General features: G+C 46.7%; 1 protein-coding gene across 1 annotated transcript in view; it reads left to right on the forward strand.

Moving 5' to 3' along the window:
* dock1 (dedicator of cytokinesis 1) overlaps positions 1-22270 on the forward strand; it is a 246792-nt gene that overhangs the window by 80295 nt on the left and 144227 nt on the right. The window contains exons 26-27 of the mRNA XM_084456190.1: positions 11409-11536; positions 13618-13713. Of these exons, the coding sequence (XP_084312316.1) occupies positions 11409-11536; positions 13618-13713 (224 nt within the window). The remainder of the gene's footprint in view (positions 1-11408; positions 11537-13617; positions 13714-22270) is intronic.

The raw sequence follows: 22270 nt of genomic DNA on the forward strand, positions 1-22270 counted from the left end.
TATATATGTACCTGTATACATACATATGTGCACGACTCCAGGCACTGTTATACAGTCTGATGGCTGCTGACAAAAAGAAACGTCTGAACCGCTCCCTATTGCACCGCTCGTCATACTGGGGATGCGAGGGGTTGTCTAGGATAGACAGAGTTTGTCTCTCATCCTCCACTCTGCCACAGACTCCAGGCTGTCCAGTAGTTGCCCCATGATGGAGCCAGCCCTCCTCACCAGCTTGTTCAGCTTGTTTGACTCCCCAGACTTGATGCGACGGCAAAGAACAGTGTGCTGGATCCAAAAGACTGACAGAACATCCGCAGCAGCCTGCTACACACGTCGAAGGACCAGAGCCTCCTGAGGAAGAACAGTATGCTCTGTCCTTTCCTGTAGAGGGCCTCAGTGTTGTCAGTCCAGTCCTGTTTGTTGTTCAGGTGCACTCCCAGGAACTTGTATGAGTCCACCATCTCAATTTCCTTCTCCTGGATGGTGATAGGGGTTTGGGGCCTCTTGTTCCTTCTGAAATCCACCACCAGTTCCTTGGTCTTGCTGATGTTGAGTTGGAGCTGGTTCTCTTCAGACCATTCAACGAATCTCCTGACCACATCCCTGTACTCCTCCTCATCATCTGACCTGATTCTGCCCACAATAGAGGAGTCGTCCTAGAACTTCTGGAAGTGGCACGATCCAGAGTTGTGGCTGAAGTCGGAGGTGTGGAGGGTGAACAAGAAAAGAGACAGGACTGTTCCTTGGGGGCGCTAATCACCACGTTGCACAGGCAGCCCTGCAGATGGACATATTATGGCCTGCCAGTGAGGTAGTCTGTGATCCAGGCCACCGTGTTGTGGTCTACCTGCATAGCTTAGACGGTGTTGAAAGCACTGGAAAAGTCAAAGAACATGACTCTCACTGAACCTCCTGCCCCCCCCCCAGGTGTGAGGCTCTGAGTAGGTAGGCAGAGAAGAGTTGTCACATTTTTCATGGGCGGCACCCCACATACTCAGCTGTGCTGCTCATCCCACGAATGCATGTTCCTTACAAATGAGGCACCATTTAAAAGGGAAATAAACAGGCTTTCCAACGGTATAAAACGTATAGCCCAGTAGCATTGTTACAACAGAGTAAAAATCTACCAAACATATCATCTGGAAGGCGGCATGGAAAAACAGCAACAGACAGCTGCCACGCAAATTTGAATGTAGGAAAAACCCTGGTCTAAGCACTGGTTAGCATTGACTCTGTGAGACAGCTGCTGTTGCTGCAAGGCCCATAGGTGATAAGTATTGATCTGATGTGTGTAATTACACAGAGGGCTGCCTCCAATAAACAGCCAGCTTAACAGTGGAATAACTGGTTTATGAAGGAGATATGGACAATCCTTCTGTTCCTTTCAGCTTTACCTTGCATACACACACAATTGTTACTGTATTTACATCTCATTGACCCTCAAGTGCTTGTGGGTTCCTGCAATAGGTTTTTGAACAATCACAACTGAAGTATTGTGAATGGAGTGTTTAATGGACTTACACTTCCCGTTATTGTGAGGTTAGTGAAGTAGTCAGACAGTTGTCAGGGATATCAGTGAGGTAGTCAGACAGTAGTCAGGGGTATTAGTGAGGTAGTCAGACAGTAGTCAGGGACAGTAGTGAGGTAGTCAGACAGTAGTCAGGGATATTAGTGAGGTAGTCAGACAGTAGTCAGGGACAGTAGTGAGGTAGTCAGACAGTAGTCAGGGACAGTAGTGAGGTAGTCAGACAGTAGTCAGGGACAGTAGTGAGGTAGTCAGACAGTAGTCAGGGATATTAGTGAGGTAGTCAGACAGTAGTCAGGGATATTAGTGAGGTAGTCAGACAGTAGTCAGGGACAGTAGTGAGATAGAGGTCAGGGACAGCCATGACAGTGGTGCTAAACACCAGCGTCCGTCCCCACGGGACTTTTACCATGCATTTACTCTGACCCCGGGTGTGCTGATTTATTTCCTGGGCTTCCTGTCCAAAGCTGAACTGTAGTGGAACAAATGAGCTGCCACAGGGTTGGAACAGATGAACCGCCTAACGAAATGCACATCCCTCACAAGTCATTATGCTCCCCCACCCATCTCCATGTCATTTATTTGCTGATGAATATGAAAACGAATAACACAGCACAGAGAGCAGGACTAGAATTACTAAGCAGGTAGTTTTTCGTTCCAGTACAAGACTTCACTTTCCCTTTTCATGGATTCATCACAAATCATGAGCATTCAAATGAATTAAAGGCTTTTCGTTCCAGTACAAGACTTCACTTTCCCTTTTCATGGATTCGCCACAAATCATGAGCATTCAAATGAATGAAAGGCAGTTTAGTATGATGGACACACAAATTATTTTTCTGCCCCAAATTACCTGTCGACGACCTGTGGAAATCTCCCGGAGCCGTTTGCGTTGAGGGATGTCAGCCTCACTCGGCGGCGTCACTGGAGCGAGAAGCAAGGCCACGGAAATAACTGGAAAAAAGAGTCTCATCGGCAGAGAACAAATACACTATGTCAGCTGCTCCCCTGATCCGAGTTGGGGCGCTCTAGCGTCTAAAATCTGTTTGCGCTGAAGTTTGAGGGAGCTCTCGTGGCCGTGCTGGATAGTTCCAGTTGGTTTCTTTCAGCTGCCTCTGGAGCTGTCTGGGCCAGGGGGCACGCAAATGGACTTAGGATTGGAGCGGTGGAAAAAACATGATGTTAAAAAACGTGCCACACAATGCCAGACACCCCCAGATGAATCTGCTTTTGTGTTTGAGCCCGGAAGATTACCGAACACCATGCACACGTTCAGCCCTCTGTGAGCTTTTGACTGGCAGGCAGCTTAGTCCTCCAGCATCACGTCTTTCATTACACACATGGCTGTCATTTTGTGTTTATGTTTTGTGATTATGGTTTAACGGTGGCCAGTGAGAGGGCTATAGTTCAGGCTCGGTATGCATATCCCCTTTTGCATAACTGAAGGATTTGTCTAGACTGTGAAGGAGTGTCTTTTATTTAAACAGCTTCAGGCTGTGACATCGAAAAAACAATGAAGTTGAAGAGATTGCAGTTTAATATGTCTGAACTTGATGTTGTTTTAGCGACTATCAAATGAAGTTTGGTCATACCAACACCTCTCCACTGCAGATACAGTGCACTTGGAAAGTACTCACACCCCTTCACTATTTCCACATTTTGTTATGTTACAGCCTCATTCCAAGTTGGATTAAATTAAAATGTCCCTTAAAAATCTACACACAATACCCTATAATAACAAAGTGAAAAAAGTTTTGCAAAGTTTTGCAAATGTGTTAAAAATAAAACAACTAAACTATCACATGTACATAAGTATTCAGACCCTTTACTCAGCACTTTGTTGAGGCACCCAGCAATTACAATCCAATCAATTGAATTTACTACAGGTGGAGTAAATTATTTGAGTGTCATAGCAAAGGGAGTGAATACTTATGTACATGTGATGGCAAAAGCCCCCAAATTAAAGAGCATAGTGCAGGTTGATTTAAAAAAATAAAAATAAATAAATAAAGAATTTACATTTTTGATCTCATGATTAGGCCAACTTAATAAATAAAATCTTTAAAAAAAAATCCATCTTTACAGACACCAAGGGCAGAAATATGGTGAAAAAGGTGGCTCTCTAAGCTGCCTGCCATCAGCGATGACGTAGCATAGGGGAGTCCCCGACCCTGCAGGCTGTCGCAGCCATGGACGGCTATGGACACGGCGAACTGCTGAATCCAGAATAAGCTATCTGCAATAGCACATACTGCAGAAAACTAACATTAAAGTCGCACTGAAATGAAAAAAAGCATTCTGTCCCATTTTGGTTCACATAATTGGTCATAGTGTCAACAATGTATGCCAAAACAAGTTCTTAAAACCCGTCCACTTGTCAAAGTTCCAATCAAATTCCTCTAAACATATGTCCCACCCTCATAGCTTGTTTGCTATGACAAACGTCAAACTAGGGAAGTTGGATGATCTCAAACGTCCGTTTCAGTGCGACTTTAACTAGAAAAGACAAATTCATCCAGACATTTTTGCTGTGGTAAACCATTCACACTGCTATCCTAATGTGTTGCATCTGAACGATAGCTAGCCGGCTTAATGCTGTCTTCACATAGGCTAACGGCGAAAGCTAACGCTGTCTTCACATAACGTTAGCCTAACAAACGAGTTGATTTACGAGTTTGACCTATAGCAATCAGCTTCAAGGTTTTTCTTCATAGTCTAGCTATATTAGCCAGTTCAAGTTTAGACATGACATGTAGCTTCAAATAGATCTAGCCTACAGTGTAGCTAAACAGTTAGGCCTGGGTTTTTTGTTTTTAAAATACTGTAATCTCTTTTTGAGTCTTGAGTCTTTTTTGTGATGAATCCAAAAAGGCTATTTAGGCAATTTCAATCTCTAGTTCAATCTCAATCCACGCCACTGTGATGGCAATAGGCTATCATAGGATGAAACTGGGGTGTTGGAGACATCACTTAAATCGCAATTTGTCCACTATTAACCTTATTATTTAGACTATGAGAATGTTATGGACCTACATGCATGTATTGTGTAGGCGCATGTGTAAGAGATGAATGGTTATAATAAGTGTCTTTGAATATCTATCCATATGTTGATCGTTAGGGAGCTATCCAATCAGAGATCCTGGCAGTTGGTCTGTGCAGCCTGGCTGATTTTTCACATTTGAAAGAATGAAATCTTATCATAAGAAAATTATCCAAAACTGATCAACCGGCCAAGTGACTTCTCGTTAATGATTTTGTTTGCTATTTCCCAATAAACATCCACTCAGTTGTTTGTATTATGATTAATAAAAGCCATTTCTGAATGTCCGGTGGACGTGCCTTTCTTCCCAGGTTGCTGTGAGCAAATCATTGCTGTAATTGATGCACTAATCAATGCCAAAGTGTTTAATGGGATTCCCCCCTTCTCCTGCAGACTACATTCATAACGCGTTAGTTACACTGACATCACCCTGCTTTTCATGGTGGCTTTGAGGAGCTCAGTGAGTCAGGAAGGACTGGCGTGTCTTGCATATACAGGTATGCTCAAAGACATCCATGATGTACTCTTTGCTGTGACATGAGTAATGAGCATTAATATCACAAGAGTGCAAAGTCGGTCAAAATCGTTATGGTCAGTTGTATATCAGCATACATAACCTTATAACAGGGCTTATGAAATACCAAACTACTCTTTTAACAACTACATCTGATCTATTTTATCTAATCTAATCTATCTGCCATACAAGACATGAGAGGTGTTACAGTAGCTCATGAGTGGTGGGGAAGCAGACAGGGGTGGTAGACAGGCCAGTTTCTGGTTCGAGACTGGCCCAGGGACACCAGTTCACACCGTATCGTTTTGGATAAAAGTGTTTGTTAGAACGCCATATTCCTAACGGCAGTGAAATGTGATACTATGTAAATGTGTTAAAGTCGGTCTAATGGCTTCATTTACTACATCTGTCATCTCAGGAGTAGTCTAGTCTGCAGTTGTTGAGCGTGGCATCTGCGCGTCTGAAATGGAACCACTATTACTCGTTGATTACCTCCACCTGAGCGACAGCGAAGGGCGAGAGGTAATGTTTTCGGTGGCGTGTTGGTTTGTTTGTCCGTCCGTTAGCAGGATTACACTAAAACTACCAGACCGATTTTTATGAAACTCAGTGGAGGGGTGTAGCATGGGCCATCTTAAAACAAATACAATTTTGGAGTGGATCCGAATCACGGAGCAGGTCCACGAGCCGCCCAAACACGGCCAGACATTCACCTCCATTCATTTTTTGGACTTGAGCTCAGGAGCGAAAAATTTACAGTGCTGATTATATCAGATTAACAATACTGTCTTATCCTTAAGCCCTCATCATGATTTAGTCATTCTTAATAATCCTTATCATTGTACCCCGTTATTTGAGGAATATATAGCACCAATAAAGTAAGATTTCTGCTTCTAGAAAGGTCTGTAGTACCATTTGTTATACTATACATTGCAGTCTGCAGTGTAACATGATAATATTGACTGTTAGAGAGGCAGTTTGTGCGTGTCAGGAATACATTTAAGGCTGGGATCTTATTAGTCAGATTTCAATTAGTCAGCCAGACCTATCTCCACACTTCGTTTACGCTGTGCCAGCGCTAGAGAAAGGTCTGGCTGGACTCATTACCATTCGGGGAGGGGGGGGGGGGGTTACTGTATTTCTTTAAACGTATCACTATTGTGTTGAGCAGAGCGGTTGCTAGGTTGTTATTTTATATAGTCTGGATTGAATCTGATTGGGCCGGGAATCAAATCCTTTCGCCACTGATTGGTCGGTAATAAACTAATGACAAGGCAACCTACATCTGGTGAGTCAGACTATTTCAATGAGAAAGAACTAGAATGGTATGTACTGTACGTATGTGATGGATTGCGAATGGATCCATACAATCCCTCCTGCCTAAAAAGGACCCGAGTTCGACCCCATTTTGGGGAAAGCGAGGTTGGAAGCAGTACTCGTGAGCAACACAGGTGCTGCGGCTGAGGCAGTGGCCCTCCCTGGTCATCCCTCCTCTCTTCCCCTGCGGGTCATTGTGCGGCGTAATGGGCAGAGCCTGGCCCTGCTGGTGTGCCAGGCTCCAAGCTGCTCTCTCTCCAGTTTGTTGGGAGTTCCTTTCTTTCTTTCTTTCTTTCTTTCTTTCTTTCTTTCTTTCTTTCTTTCTTTCTTTCTTTCTTTCTTTCTTTCTTTCTTTCTTTCTTTCTTTCTTTCTTTCTTTCTTTCTTTCTTTACAATTCAATAATAACATGAGAAAATAAATTAAGGATACTAACGGATAGATATATTAATTAATTAAGTAAACTAACAGATGGATAGAAAAATAGGTAATAAAATATGTAAATAAAGAAACAATTACAATAACAAAAAATATATTCATACAAAATCAAATGTCAGATGTAAAATAAATAAATACATAAATTAACTTGCTAACAAACAAATGAATAAACAAAAAAGATCCTCATGCAGTAGAGGAGTAAATGAGAAGGCAGAGTGTGAGTTGAGGGGAGATTAACTACAGCTGCTACAGATGTAGACAGAAACTGACAAAAGTAATACTAAGTAACTAATGAAAATCAGACATTGCTTTTGACATCATTTTTGTCCAGGCCAGTTTCTTCTTTTTTTAAATGATTCTGTTGAACCACAATTCAAAAGCAATGTCTGATTTTCATTAGTTAATTTTCTGTACACGTCTGTATGTGTTGTGCTGGTTTTCTCTTAGGCTGTTACATGCACTCACATATCTGGCTGCTTCTACAGCACTGACACGTTGTTCTCCAAGTATGTGTTGCATTTTAGTCTGGTCAGAGAGTGTATCAAAGTTTTTTGAGTTCTATATTGTAGAAGGAAATGTTCTGTCTCCAGCTCTCTCTGTGGACAGAGCTGACACAGCCTTCAACACTTCTGCCTGTGTCCGCCAGTCTCTATGGCCAGTCTGTGATCACTGAGTCTGTACATAGTCAATGTCTTTCTCAGTTTTGGATCAGTAACAGTGGTCAGATAATTTGCCACTGTGTACTCTCGATTTAGGGTCAAATAGCATTCAAATTTTTGTGGCATTTTTCCAATAGGTAATATAGTCGTCTTTTTGTTTTGTGATAATTTGGCTGGGCCAGATTGTCTGAGGGCTGTGCTGAGGCAGGGGGGGTTAGTGGAGGTCAGCCTCAGGGCCAGCTGGCAGAGGGGACTCCTCTTTATGTTCTCCTCTTGGCTTTGTAAGGCTTGTTGATGGTAGGAGGAAGGGGGGGGGGGTCTCTAGTTTTGAGATGAATATAAAACTTGCTGGCTCTCTTTTGAATGTCAATTAGAAGTGGGAATTGGCCAAGTTCCGCTCTGTATGCATTATTTGCAGTTTTTCTTTGGACTTTAAGAATGTATTACAGAATTCAGTGTGAAGGGTCTCAATTTGATGTTTGTGCCCAATTAGAAAAATCCTGGCTAACCAATGGAACCCACACCTCACTATCATATAGGGCAATTGGTTGAATTATTGATTAGAACATTTTCAGCCAAATTGGAATATTCATTCATTTTCCAATGGCATAAAAAGCCCTTCTTGCCTTTCCCCTCAGGTCATTCACGGCCGTAATTTGTAGAGCTGAGTCTCAAATTACGTCTCAGAGTCTCAAAGCTGCTGTGCAGCGATTAGGCAGATCCAGGCAATTTCAGACAAGTTTAGGAGCAATAAGTGAGAGAATAGGAAGACAACAAGAAAGTTGACATTTCCAATGTTCATTTTGCATCAGTTGATGATTGAACTTGTAACCTCTGACACCAAGCAACATCCTCTATCTCACTGAGCTAATTAGCAACAACTCATGTTTGTCTTCACAAATTGACTAAGCCAGTCACCAGGGTGCAGGATAAGAGGTTATAATCTGTTTCATCATAAAACACTGAACGTGTGGTATATGTAAAAGCCCACGGGAAAAGATGTTTGTTGATTAAAGTATACACACAAACAAATGGTAAATGGTAAATGGACTGCACTTATAGCGCTTTTCCACCTTAGCGGCACTCAAAGCGCTTTACAATGGCCTCTCATTCACCCATACACACACACATTCACACACCAATGGCGGTAGCTGCCATGCAAGGTGCTAACCTGCTCATTGGGAGCAATTTGGGGTTAGGTGTCTTGCTCAAGGACACTTCGACATGTGGACAGTTGGAGCTGGGATTCGAACCACTGACCCTTGGATCATTGAACGACCCGCTCTACCAACTGAGCTACAGCCGCCACACAAAGGGTAGAACAATAGCAGCTGCGTCATATAATGATTGTATGCCCTTCAAAATGTGGATGAGTGGCTGAAGTGATCTGAGTCTCATATTCTACAACGGAGAGTTGGGATACTTGATTCTGATTGGCTAGCGCATTAATACGAATTGTTATGCGGTCGCAGCCGTGGGTTACAGAGTATTTTACCACGTCTGCGACCGCATAACAATTAGTATTAATGCGCTGTCAATCTCATTTACGAGGCCATTGATAAAATCAAGCGGTAGGCGTAGTAACCACTCGCAGCAACCTCGCCTTTTACTTAACGTATCCTATTACAAAAATGCACTCATCAGTCCGACTCCAACACTTCCACACTCCTACGAGCAAGAGTGCTCTGGAGAAGTGTTTTAATAACTGCACCATAGCTGGAAATATTCAAATAAACGTGAACCACCCGAATTATGCCTTATGGTTTATGTGAACAAGGCCAACCCAAATAGGCGAGATAGGCTATGTTGCCTGGCAACCATTTAATTCAGAACTATAGCCTATCGCGGAAGATTTTGTTAATACTAAAATGATAAGAATGAGCGGTAAATATATGATTGAATGTTACTACTGAGTGTTTCTTAACTGTTGTAGAAAAGCAATTGACCACTCGAGGCAGTGGGTTTCAGGGGATTTTACCATAGCTACGGGGGTTTTAACAACGCCCCGTAGCTGTGGTAAAATCCCCTGTAACCCACTGCCTCTCGTGGTCAATTGCTTAAATATACAAAGGAAAGAGAAAGCTGTTGACAGTACTGTGTATTGTAAAACATGTTGATGCATTGTAAGATCAATTTTGATAATTCAATAATCTGGTCAATGAGTTTGTGAATGACAGTCTGAAGATCCAGTGTAGCAAGTTTGATGTTAATTGATTGAAACATGTGGGATGAGATGTTTATTCATTTTTACAGGTTTTGTTTGTTTTTCTTCATAATTGAACATTAACTTCAGCAGTGTGCTCAGTCAGTGGTCGATCAATCAGTGTAGTCATTGTAATCCTCGGCGGGGGTTGGGTAGGGTTGCCAACAGCGATGTCTCCGATTGGTGGAGCTTGCGTTGGATTGTGGGTAGTGTAGTTTTCTCCGTATGAAGTGTTGGTTTCAGAGGACAGAATTAAACATATTTTCAAAAATGCAATTTTTGAGATAAAACTCTGAAAAAAGTCACACTACATCTACCATGTCATGATGATTTTTCATGAACATTGGAAATTTTTTGAGCGAGAATTTGTAGTAACTGTACAGTATTGCTAATAGTAAAACATTTTGATGCATCATGTGCTCAGTTTTTAATATTTCAAAAATCTGTCTGGATCGTTTGGTGTGGGCTGTGTGATGATGCAGTGTATGTATTTTGGTTGCAATTGGAAAAAACATTTTTAGGAGGAGTTAAGTTTAGATATGTTCTTTTCCATTGACCATTTGAGGGTATAATTAAGAATACTGTAAAAAAACAAAACAACAAACAAACATTTTTTGACCTAAAATTCTGAAAAAAATCACACTACATCTTGGATATGTTGCCAATGTCCCTTTTTATAGGGATGATCAGACATTGATTTGGCGAGAATTCGTACAGTAGGAATTGTATGCAGAACTGTTAACAGTAAAACATTTTGATGCGCTGTGGGCTCAATCTTTGATATTTCAAAAATCTGTGAGGATCGTTTGGTAAGGACAGTCAAAGAATGTGGGAGGAGATAGGTTTGATAGGTTTTACAGTTTATGAAAAAAACAGTGATGGACTTATTAATTCCTGCAAGGGCACAGCGTATGAAAGTTTTGTCTCACTTGGGACTACGTTCACGTGGTGGTTTTACAGTGTCATCATTTGTCATTATTTCCCTTTTTATTTTGGGGTTTTGGTGATTTCTTTAAATTGGACAAGGTAGCCAAATTGTCAAAGATGGAGTTTATATACCGCACAGCCATGTTCACCTCTCCCTCTCTCTCTCTCTGCCCCCTCATCTCTTTCCTTCCCTGGCTCTGGTTGCTGACCCCTGGCCCTTTAGTGACCTAAAGCGTTGCCCCGGCCCACCCCGTCCCCTAAATGGTCTCCGGACGGCTCTCCTTCACTGTTTGTCCCCCGGGCCCTAGCTTTGATTTGCACCGCATCTCCGGGCACACGGCTCTACGTTGGAATCTGCAGGTTTAATAAAAAATATGATAATGTGTGTCTGGACGCCCCAGGTATACATTTCCAGTCTACGGTGGTGTGGCCTTATCACCACTCCCGCTGTCATTCCTTTATGCCTTTATTACTCCAATATACTACCCAGTGCATGTTAAAGGCGTGCTCAAATATAACTTAAATACATACATTCCAGCTTAAATTAAGTTATATTGATCCAATATTAAAGTCTGAGAGCCTGAGCTAGCCAGCTTTATTGTTGGCTTGGATTATTCCTTCCTGTTTGTTTAGGGTGCATTTTAATGGATTGGAACTTCTGTGCGTGCAACATCATAACTGGTTGAACAACCATACTCAATGTTTGCAATGTTTTCCAGTCACCAGGGCGTTAACGGTTAGTGGTTTAACAGGTGTGTTTGTTTCGGTGCTGTGTCCCTCCCTGCAGACTGCCGCGAGATCCTGCTGCCTCTGATGACGGAGCAGCTCAAGTCCCATCTGGAGAAGCAGGAGGAGCTGGAGGCGTGCTGTCAGCTGCTCAGCAACATCCTGGAGGTGCTCTACACGAAGAACGTGGTGAGGATGAGCATCAGTTCTGGCCTCCATTCACTCTCCCTGTCTATCCCTCTCCAACTCTATCTCTCTCTTCTTCTCTCTCTCTCTCTTCACCTCTACAGTATCTCTCTCTCCTCTCTCTCCACCTGTCTCTCCTCCTCCATCTCTCTCTCCACCTCTGTCTCTCTCCTCCTCTCTCCGTCTCTCTCTCTACCACTATCTCTCTCTCCATCTCTCTCTCTCCTCTCCATCTCTATTCACCTCTATCTCTCTCTCCTCCTCTCTACCCTCCTCTGTCTCTCTCTTCACCTTTATCTCTCTCTCCTCCTCTCTCTCTCCTCCTTTCGCTCTCTCTCTCCTCTATCTCTCTACCTCTGTACTCAGACACAGTTTAATCTCAGCTTCATCTGTTCATCTCTTGTACTCAGCCTGTTTACCTTCCTATTGATCCCCAACTCTCAACCTGCCCCCCTCCCCCCGCACACACACACACACACACACACACACACACACACACACACGCACACGCCAGGAGAAACGAGATCCCTGGCTGGGAATATCAGTATGTAGTGCGCTGACTTGCATATCTAGTAGGCTTGACTGAGGTTCTAATCAAATTAGCCCACATTTCACAACGGAAAGAAATTATTATTTCATGGACTTTTCCCTCAATAATTCAGAGTTGCATTGGCAAAGCTCCTATTATCCGATACAGAGAGAATCATCTGTCAACCAGGCTGTGGATTGTGTGTGTGAATTCTCTACAGTGGAAACAGGGTAGAATCAAAGCCTTTGTGAGTTCAGAGATGTCAGCCTAGAGAACTAGCAGTGTGTTTTTTTTTGTTTTGTTTTTTTTTTGGTGGGGGGGGGGATTGCGAAGGATGTGCATCATACCTGATACAGTGAAAGGGCAGATCAGAAGTGTGTGTGTGTGTGTGTGTCTGCCTGTGAGAGAAAGGGAGAGAGTTTGTGTGTACTGTATGTGCTTGTCTGTGTGTGTGTGTGTGTGTGTGGGTATCTTTTAATGCATGAGAGCGAGCGCGTGACTGGGTGTGTGTGAGCTCTGTAAGCCGCAAAATATCTGTGTGAATTATTAAAAGTTTGGGGAGAGCAGTAGCGTGGGGTTCTCACAGAGGGAGCCCCCTGTAGACAGCTAGCCCCCACCCTGCGCACGACAGGGAGAACTGCCCCACTTTAGACTGCTGCCTCACCGATTCACCATCACCAAATCACTGTCACTCCACCACTCATATCAGACACGTCGACAGTGAGCTGCTTATTCTCCCAGAGCCTGAACCGACTCTGGTCCTTGTGGAATAATATCTCTGTGTTTGATGATGTTCCTTCCAGTGTAAGGAAACCACTTGGTAGTGCTACGAATGGGAGCCCAAAATTATTTGTTTAAATTTTGATTCAATCTCTCTGGCGCTGATATGACTTCTGATTTGCAGATGAAGGGAATTAAAACATGGGCCTTCCACTGGACACTGGTCATGTAGAGTTTCCTGTTCGTTAAGCACTGTTTGTGAATGGGATTATCAGCCAGAGGTGTATTAGTTTAGCAGTGTTTCTGCATGGGATCAAACTGTTTGGAAAAGGGCAGGCACTTTCAACACTACTCGGCAGGTGATTGGATGATTGGTTTGGATGATGATCTGAAAAAATTGTGAAAAGGTCTATCACACGCTTACTTCAACCGCTCCTCGCTGTCATAAACCCGCCCAGCCAGCGTAGCAGTTTGTATTTCAAATTTCCCAGAACCACCGCTGATTGGAGAGATCGTTTTACGACCGTGCTCAAAATGTTCTCTATCGGGAGTATCCAGACTGATTTGCGAATAAGAACGTGAGCTCGCACCATCAGGGTGGTCTCACGAGGCAGGTATTAGCATGCAGTGTCTGTGAATGGGGTTCCCAGCCAGAGGCGCACAGAACACATAGAACGATAGAACGATAGAACGCTCTGAAATGGAAGTCTTTTCTATCCATTGTACCAGCACAGTGTTTGGCAACATACTTTGTCTCTCTCTCACTCTCACGTGTGTGTGTGTGTGTGTGTGTGTGTGTGTGTGTGTGTGTGTGTGTGTGTGTGTGTGTGTCCAGGGCCCCACGCAGTGGCACGTCCAGATTATTATGGAGAAGCTCCTGAGGACGGTCAACAGGACGGTCATCTCCATGGGACGAGACTGTGCACTCATCGTAAGTCTCTCACCAACCAACTACCTGAACCAAACCAAAGTGAATCCCTCTGCCTTCTACACAGACGCACACACACACACACAAACACACTTTCCAAGACAGGTAGACCACAAATGTGCACTCACACACGCACTCATGCGCTCACACACGTACGCACACGCCAGGAGAACTAAGATCCCTGTAAAGGACAGGGAATGGCAGTGTGTAGTGCGTTGACCTGCATATAATAGACCGTCCTGGGTGTTCTGGGCCTTGTTGATGAGGCCAGTTGCACTCTGGGAAGAAACTGTTTTTGTACTGTGAGGTTTTGGTGATGGACTGCTGCGTCCTGCCAGAGGGGAGTGGCTCACAGAGCTTGTGACCAGGGTGTGAGGTGTCGGCCTCCTGTTCTGGGTGCTGGCAGCAGCGTACCAGATGGCGACGGAGGCGGGAGGATGGACTCAATGGCGGCGGCATAGAAGTATACCATCATTTGGCTTCGGCAGGTTGAGCGGCTGCCTCGGACGTACATCCTCCGCCGGACCCTCTCGGTGAGCGAGGGATGTTCATCTCCCACTTGAGGTCCTGGGAGACGCAGAAACAAATATCCACCCACGCCGCCAGGTCTCCCTGAAGCCCAAAGGGGAAGATGAAGAGAAGCCTTTGTTCTTCCGCACCTGGAGTTCCTGTTGCATAGTGAGCGCACGTTAGAGAGAAACCCCCGGTAGAGGAGTGTGTATGTTTACCCTGTCCTCCGGAACTCCACTGTGGGAACAGTGGTAAACGTTAAATGGCTTGCACTTATGTAGCGCTTTCATCCAAAGCGTTTTACAGTGGCCTCTCATTCACCCATTCACACACACCGATGGCGGCAGCTGCCATTCAAGGTGCTAGCATGCTCATTGGAAGCAATTTGGGGGTCTCACCGAAGGACACTTGGACATGTGGACAGAAGGAGCCGGGATTTGAACCGCCGACCCGCTCTACCTCCTGAGCCACAGCCGCCCCACCCCATCCCACCCTGAAGGTGAGCGCAGCGTTGACCAGAATGTTCAGTAATTCCACAGATGGGATGAGAAAGTCAGGAAGTAAATCCCTGTTGATTCGCTGATGTTCAGGAGCTCTTCTCTGGCGAAGGAACTGTCTCAAAACACAGAATATACAAACAAAACACAGAATATACAGACAAAACACAGAATATACAGATAAAACACAGAATATACAGGCAAAATACAGAATATACAGACAAAAAACAGAATATACAGACAAAACACAGAATATACAGACAAAACACAGAATATACAGACAAAACACAGAATATACAAACAAAACACAGAATATACAAACAAAACACAGAATATACAGACAAAACACAACAAAACAATGAGCACTAATGCGCTGAGGCAGCCATCCATGGCACCATCTTAGATCACACACACATACACACGCGTGCACATGCACACACACACACACACACACACACAGACACACACACACACACCTTCCCATCTTCCTACCACACACTACAAGCAGAACCTTGTTCAAGTCTATCTGAGCACTTCCACAGAGAAACTTCCATCCAGAGGCTTTTATCTCTGTTCTCTGTTATTATTACATAATACATTTCTTATTCATGGATATGTGCGTGTGTGTGTGTGTGTGTGTGTGTGTGTGTGTGTGTGTGTGTGTGTGTGTGTGTGTGTGTGTGTGTGTGTGTGTGTGTGTGTGTGTGTGTGTGTGTGTGTGTGTGTGTGTGTGTGTGTGTGTGTGTGTGTATACAGAAAGCACTTCTAATGCGAGTGCCCTGGCGCTATAATCTAATCAGTGTACTCCCCACCACAGTCTTACTGCTAACAGCCAATCACCCTCTCGGCTGGAACTCAATGACAATTAATGCACTTATCAGTCAATCCATAAATATACTGTCAGCCCCTGGTGCCCTCGTCGCGTTCATCCATTTTCATGAGTTGTGGATGGAGAGAGTGACAGTAATGTCAAGCCCCCCCCCGCCTTCCCCCCCCCGCCCTCCCCCCCCCCCACACACACACACACACCGGCCCCCTGTGGTGCAACAATACGGCAGCTTCTGTTTGATTAAGCCCGTAACAGCTTGTGATGCGACTTAAAAAGCAGTCAACACAGTTGAAGGCAAGGCTTTTTGTTAAGAAGATCGGCCGTTTATATACAGCTGACTGACAGTCTAGGAAGTCCTCAATGAAGCCATCTGTGAGATGAGGGTTTGAAGTTCCTGTAGATTGTCACCTGTAGGTGAGTCGGTATAGCGTGTGTAACATTTTTTTGTGCCCTCGATTTCACAGATAGCCTGTGTGTGACATCTGACAGACAGATATGCTTCTGCAAATGATGGCTAATCCTGAATCTGTGATCAGCATTGCTGGTTTAACTTTTGACATGTACAGTGCTTCATTATGCTGAGATCCTCAAGCAAAGGACCGTTATGATTCAGCGCCTTACTGTATATTGAAGTAGCAGTGCAGCATCTGTATGATGAACAACTGACTTTCAAATCAAATAAAGTAAGTACCTTTTCAACAATATTTGTCTTTGTTCTCACATTTAACTCGAGGGTAGGGTACTACAAATGTTATTTTCTCATTTCAAGTACAGTACATACATGAGAGCTTTCAAAAAAGTTGCATCTTAACATAGTGCTTACTTTTAAAAACGTTTTCTCTTGTTCAGTGAGAGAGAAGTGATGATCTCTTGCTTGTCCTGCCAGAGTGTTAAGTCTGGGCTGGAATGGTGTCAGTGTCATTCTCATACACATGTGTAGGTGCTCATTGGTGGATCGATCATTTTGGGCTCTTAGATCATGTATTTTCCGTGCACTCTGTGATTAGAGTGGGTATTGTTGTTCAAAAAGTTTTGTGCCAAGGTCCCAGAACATATCAGACATCCTGGTTTTGAACGATGAACATGTTTGAGTCTGTCCATTCTAAAAGCTCTATTTCCGCTGTCTACTTTTGTCCTTTTAGAGCACACCATGTACTTTCCTCTTCTTATCTGACTCACTTTATCTCCCATACTCTGACAGTCTCGTCTTTCCTGTTTCTCACGCTCACTCACTGACTCGGAATGCACGGATCTGATTGGCTGAGTAGCATCACGTGCGATCGGGGCGACGCTAGAAATCATGGGCCCTATGAAAGAATATTATATTGGACCCCCCCAAGTCTAGACCTTATCATAATAGTGGTTTATGGGGGCCCCTGTCAGTGCAGGGCCCCTGGAATCGTCCTAACTCTTCCCCTTCGTACGGCTCCCCTGCGTGTGATGATATACAGCACAGGACCAGTGACCTAAACACTAGAAAAGCGGTGCCGGTTGAAATAGAAACGCTCCGTCAGAACATAATAATTCTCAATAATTGAGCGTTTTTTGGTTTTTGGATAGGACAGGGTCTGGGTCCGTCTATTAGTGACCCCTGCTGTAGATCAAGTAAGAAGATTTCGCTGGTTCTTCCGGGGCAGTACAGTCAGTTCCTGCATGGTATTCCGTGATGCCCCCCCAGCATCAGGAGGGAGGGATTTAGGGAGGGAGGAGGGATTTAGAGCATGTGTATGTCATGTACAGTACCCCCTGTGTCTTGTGTAGGCTTATCTGACTAGTACTGTAGGTCTCCCCCTCTCTCTCCCTCTCTCTCTCTCTCTCTTTCCCTCTCTCTCTCTGTCTCTCTCCCTGTTTTTCTCTCCCTCTCTCCTCCTATGTGTGTATGTGTGTGTGTGTGTGTGTGTGTGTGTGTGTGTGTGTGTGTGTGTGTGTGTGAGAGAGAGATGTACAGGAAGGTGAAAGTGGACTCCAGGGGCGGTTTGCCGATGTATCACTCCTCTCGTCTCGTCTCGTCTCGTCTCCTCTCGTCTCGTCTCCTCTCGTCTCCTCTCGTCTCCTCTTGTCTCCTCTCCTCTCCTCTCGTCTCGTCTCCTCTCGTCTCGTCTCCTCTCGTCTCGTCTCGTCTCGTCTCGTCTCCTCTCCTCTCCTCTCCTCTCCTCTCCTCTCCTCTCCTCTCCTCTCCTCTCCTCTCCTCTCCTCTCCTCTCCTCTCCTCTCCTCTCCTCTCCTCTCCTCTCCTCTCCTCTCCTCTCCTCTCCTCTCCTCTCCTCTCCTCTCCTCTTGTCTCCTCTCGTCTCCAGCCTGTCAGAGCAGAGAGCAGACGAGGCCTCTGCCCCACGGTGCAACACACACCATATGGCTGATGAAGCTGTTTGTCTTCCATCTGTCTGTCTGTCCGTCCGTCGGAGGAAGAGCCCCCCCAGCCCTCCATTCTCCCCGGCCCCCACTTCCGGCCAGCTGCCTGGGGCTTATAACCCCCCTGCCGCCCCCCCAAACACACTCACTCACACACACACACACACACACACACACACACACACACACACACCGCTCTCGGTAGCACTGCTAATCGAGAGGCCGCCTGCGCCTGTCCGACTGACTGTGGCCCAGAAGTGGCCTGAACGTCGTCCGGCCTCGCTCACTCCGCGCCATCCTTAACGAGGCGTCAGCTCCCAATCCATCCCGAGAAGCGTCTACTGCTAACATTAGGCTAGCTATGTTACAAAAGAGGCCAGGTCGGCGTCAAATTCGTATTTCGTAGCCTTTCATTGGACTTTGTCGGCTCGCTAACTTCATGAAATCAGTCTAAAAAGTTACTACACTATCGGCATCTTCGCTAGAGAACATAGCCCAAGCTAGCTAGATTACATGCATCCTCATACATTCACAGCTAAAACAGCCAAACATCAAGCAATTTCAACATAAGACATAACAAGCCAGCTAGCTACTGTAGCACTAGTACAGTACTTACAATACAAGTTCAACAGCAAAAAGGCCAGGTCTGCGTCAGTCTTGCAGCCTTTAATTGTGCGAAGCTCCCGCCAGCAAGTAAAAGCCAGTCCAATATTAACTGTCGTTTGGCTTCTGGCTTGATCTCTTTTTCTTTTTTCTGGTCTTGTCTTTTTCTGTGATGTTCCTCTTTGGTCTTTTCACTTCCACCATGATGTATATCGTACTGTGATTTGAGAATTTGCACTATTTTTATAGCAATAGCCAGCGGAAGTTGGTGTGTGACGTAATGCTGTAAAGCATTACGGATTTTTCCTCAAAAATAGCGTCCCGCTACACCAAACTTATTATTTCAAAAAGAAGCATTCAGGGGGAGGGGTGGGAATGAAAGAGGCAACATTCTGCCTCTTACAAGGCAGTGTACCATCAAAATGATTCTGAAGCTCTCAGCGCCGTCAGCGCCCCCTCTTGACTGGAGAGAAGCGGTTGGTACCGGTATGAGGTGGCCATAGGCAGAACGATGTTCTTCTGTCTCACACCGTGTCCTAACTGCTTGCGTCGCGAGCAACAGAACGCGACATCGCAGTCCTAACTGAAACCGTTAAATTTCCTGTTCTGTTTGTTTGTCTATATTCCCAACTGAAGACAGTTAAAGAACGAACGCCTGTCAACACGAGCGACAGGAGGAAAATAGGAACAGGGCGAGCGTCAAAAGGGCAGTTAAAACGTCGCGCCGCTTCGCGCTGCGTCGCTCGCGTCCAGTTAGGATATAACAATAGAAAACAAAGCAATGGAACGAATTTTGTCGCTGACGCTCGCTCGCGTCGCGTGTAGTTAGGACACGGAGTCAGGGCCATGAAGGACAGAGTCAAGCCTTTGCCTAACAGTAGGCATTATGGCTGTTTGCTGACCAACCCAAGGCTGACCCCTTCTTAGAAGGGCAGTATGGAGCTGACGGCAGAAAATATGGGATATCTGAACCTTTATTGAATATATATTGTTGCTTTTCTACACCGATGTTGAGTCGCTGCACATTTACTTACCTATGTACCTCCACCTCACTGCGGACCTGCTTTCAGAGTCTCAAGTGCTCCCTGAGAGAGAGGGGGAGGGAGACTGAGCGAGAGAGAGGGCGAGAGAGAGAGAGAGGGAGGGGGGGGGGGGGGGGAGACTGAGCAAGAGAGAGAGAGAGAGAGGGCGAGAGAGAGAGAGAGGGAGGGGGGGGGGGGGGGAGACTGAGCAAGAGAGAGAGAGAGAGGGGGAGGGGGGGAGGGAGACTGAGCAAGAGAGAGAGAGAGGGCGAGAGAGAGAGAGAGGGGGAGGGAGACTGAGCAAGAGAGAGAGAGAGGGCGAGAGAGAGAGAGAGAGGGGGGGGGAGACTGAGCAAGAGAGAGAGAGAGGGCGAGAGAGAGAGAGAGAGGGGGGGGGGGAGACTGAGCAAGAGAGAGAGGGCGAGAGAGAGAGAGAGAGGGGGAGGGCGACTGAGCAAGAGCGAGAGAGAGAGGGAGAGAGAGAATCACATTTAAAGCAGCACCGAAATCATTATTTAATGATCAATAAGAGAGGCTTGCATTTTTAACAGGCCTGAGACACAGTTATGGCCAGACTCTAATCAGTGCACTGGGATGAAGAGGAGGAAGGGGAGGAGGGGGAGGATGAAGGGAGGGAGGGAGGGGGAGGATGTAGGGAGGGAGGGAGGGAGGGAGGGAGGGGGGCAGCTTTTGCTGCGGCAGCAGGGTTGCACCGGCCAGCACATACAACACACCAGAGCGACTGACCTTGTTCTGAGCGCCAGCCTCTTAGATTTAGATGTATGCATTCACTTCCTCTCCCTCCCCCTTCTCTCTCTCTCTCTCTCTCTCTCTCTCTCTCTCTCTCTCTCTCTCTCTTAGACTGCGGATGAGGGGGGTGACAGCGGCTTGTTTGTAGCGTCAGGTTCGTGGCTGGTTGTCAGCGGGACACTTTAGCCGCCAGCTCAGCTTTTCTGGCACGCAGCACAACCCTGCTCCTCATATCCCTGGCAGCCCGCCCTCTCTCCCTCCTCCCTCCCTCTCTCCTTCCCAACCTCTCTATCTCTCCATCTCCTTCCCTCTCTCTATCTCTCTCCCCCTCTCTCTCTACCTCCCTCTCTCTCTCTCTCTCCCTCTTTTCCTCCTCTCTCTCTCTCCTCCTCCCTCCCTCTCTCTCTCCTTCCCTCTGTCTATCTCTCTCCTTCACTCATTCCCTCTCTCTCTCTCTCCTCCTCTCTCTATCCTCCTCCTTCCCTCTCTCTATCTACATCTCTCCCTCCCTCTCTCACGCAGGCTGTCATGTCCTTTTATGTCAGCTGAGGTTGAAGTAAACGCCACGGCAACGGACCCCATGAGATTCCCGGTGTCCCTCCGCGCCGGCGGTCGACTACCTTTTACTATTCTAATTTTTTATTAAAATTCCTCATCACCCCCCTGGCGTTCTGGTATGTTCAGTAAGTGAGCCCACGCCGTTGGTCTTTAGCCTCGAGGCCTTGAGGGCAGGCCAGCAGCTGAGGAGCCCTCAACCTGTCCCTCTACCTCCCCTCAACCCAGAGCGCTGTCCCTCTACCTCCCCTCAACCCAGAGCCCTGTCCCTCTACCTCCCCTCAACCCACTGTCCTGTCCCTCTACCTCCCCTCAACCCAGAGCCCTGCCCCTCTACCTCCCCTCAACCCACTGTCCTGTCCCTCTACCTCCCCTCAACCCAGAGTCCTGTCCCTCTACCTCCCCTCAACCCAGAGTCCTGTCCCTCTACCTCCCCTCAACCCAGAGCCCTGTCCCTCTACCTCCCCTCAACCCAGAGCCCTGTCCCTCTACCTCCCCTCAACCCAGAGTCCTGTCCCTCTACCTCCCCTCAACCCAGAGCGCTGTCCCTCTACCTCCCCTCAACCCAGAGTCCTGCCCCTCTACCTCCCCTCAACCCAGAGCGCTGTCCCTCTACCTCCCCTCAACCCAGAGTCCTGCCCCTCTACCTCCCCTCAACCCAGAGCCCTGTCCCTCTACCTCCCCTCAACCCAGAGCCCTGTCCCTCTACCTCCCCTCAACCCAGAGCGCTGTCCCTCTACCTCCCCTCAAACCAGAGCCCTGTCCCTCTACCTCCCCTCAACCCAGAGCGCTGTCCCTCTACCTCCCCTCAACCCAGAGCCCTGTCCCTCTACCTCCCCTCAACCCAGAGCCCTGTCCCTCTACCTCCCCTCAACCCAGAGCCCTGTCCCTCTACCTCCCCTCAACCCAGAGCCCTGTCCCTCTACCTCCCCTCAACCCAGAGCCCTGTCCCTCTACCTCCCCTCAACCCAGAGTCCTGTCCCTCTACCTCCCCTCAACCCAGAGTCCTGTCCCTCTACCTCCCCTCAACCCAGAGCCCTGTCCCTCTACCTCCCCTCAACCCAGAGCCCTGTCCCTCTACCTCCCCTCAACCCAGAGCGCTGTCCCTCTACCTCCCCTCAACCCAGAGCCCTGTCCTGTCCCTCTACCTCCCCTCAACCCAGAGTCCTGCCCCTCTACCTCCCCTCAACCCAGAGCCCTGTCCCTCTACCTCCCCTCAACCCAGAGCGCTGTCCCTCTACCTCCCCTCAACCCAGAGCCCTGTCCCTCTACCTCCCCTCAACCCAGAGCCCTGTCCCTCTACCTCCCCTCAACCCAGAGTCCTGTCCCTCTACCTCCCCTTAACCCAGAGCCCTGTCCCTCTACCTCCCCTCAACCCAGAGCCCTGTCCCTCTACCTCCCCTCAACCCAGAGCCCTGTCCCTCCCCTCAACCCAGAGTCCTG

The sequence above is a fragment of the Borostomias antarcticus genome, assembly GCF_949987555.1.
Source record: "Borostomias antarcticus genome assembly, chromosome: 22".
Lineage (NCBI taxonomy): Eukaryota > Metazoa > Chordata > Actinopteri > Stomiiformes > Stomiidae > Borostomias > Borostomias antarcticus.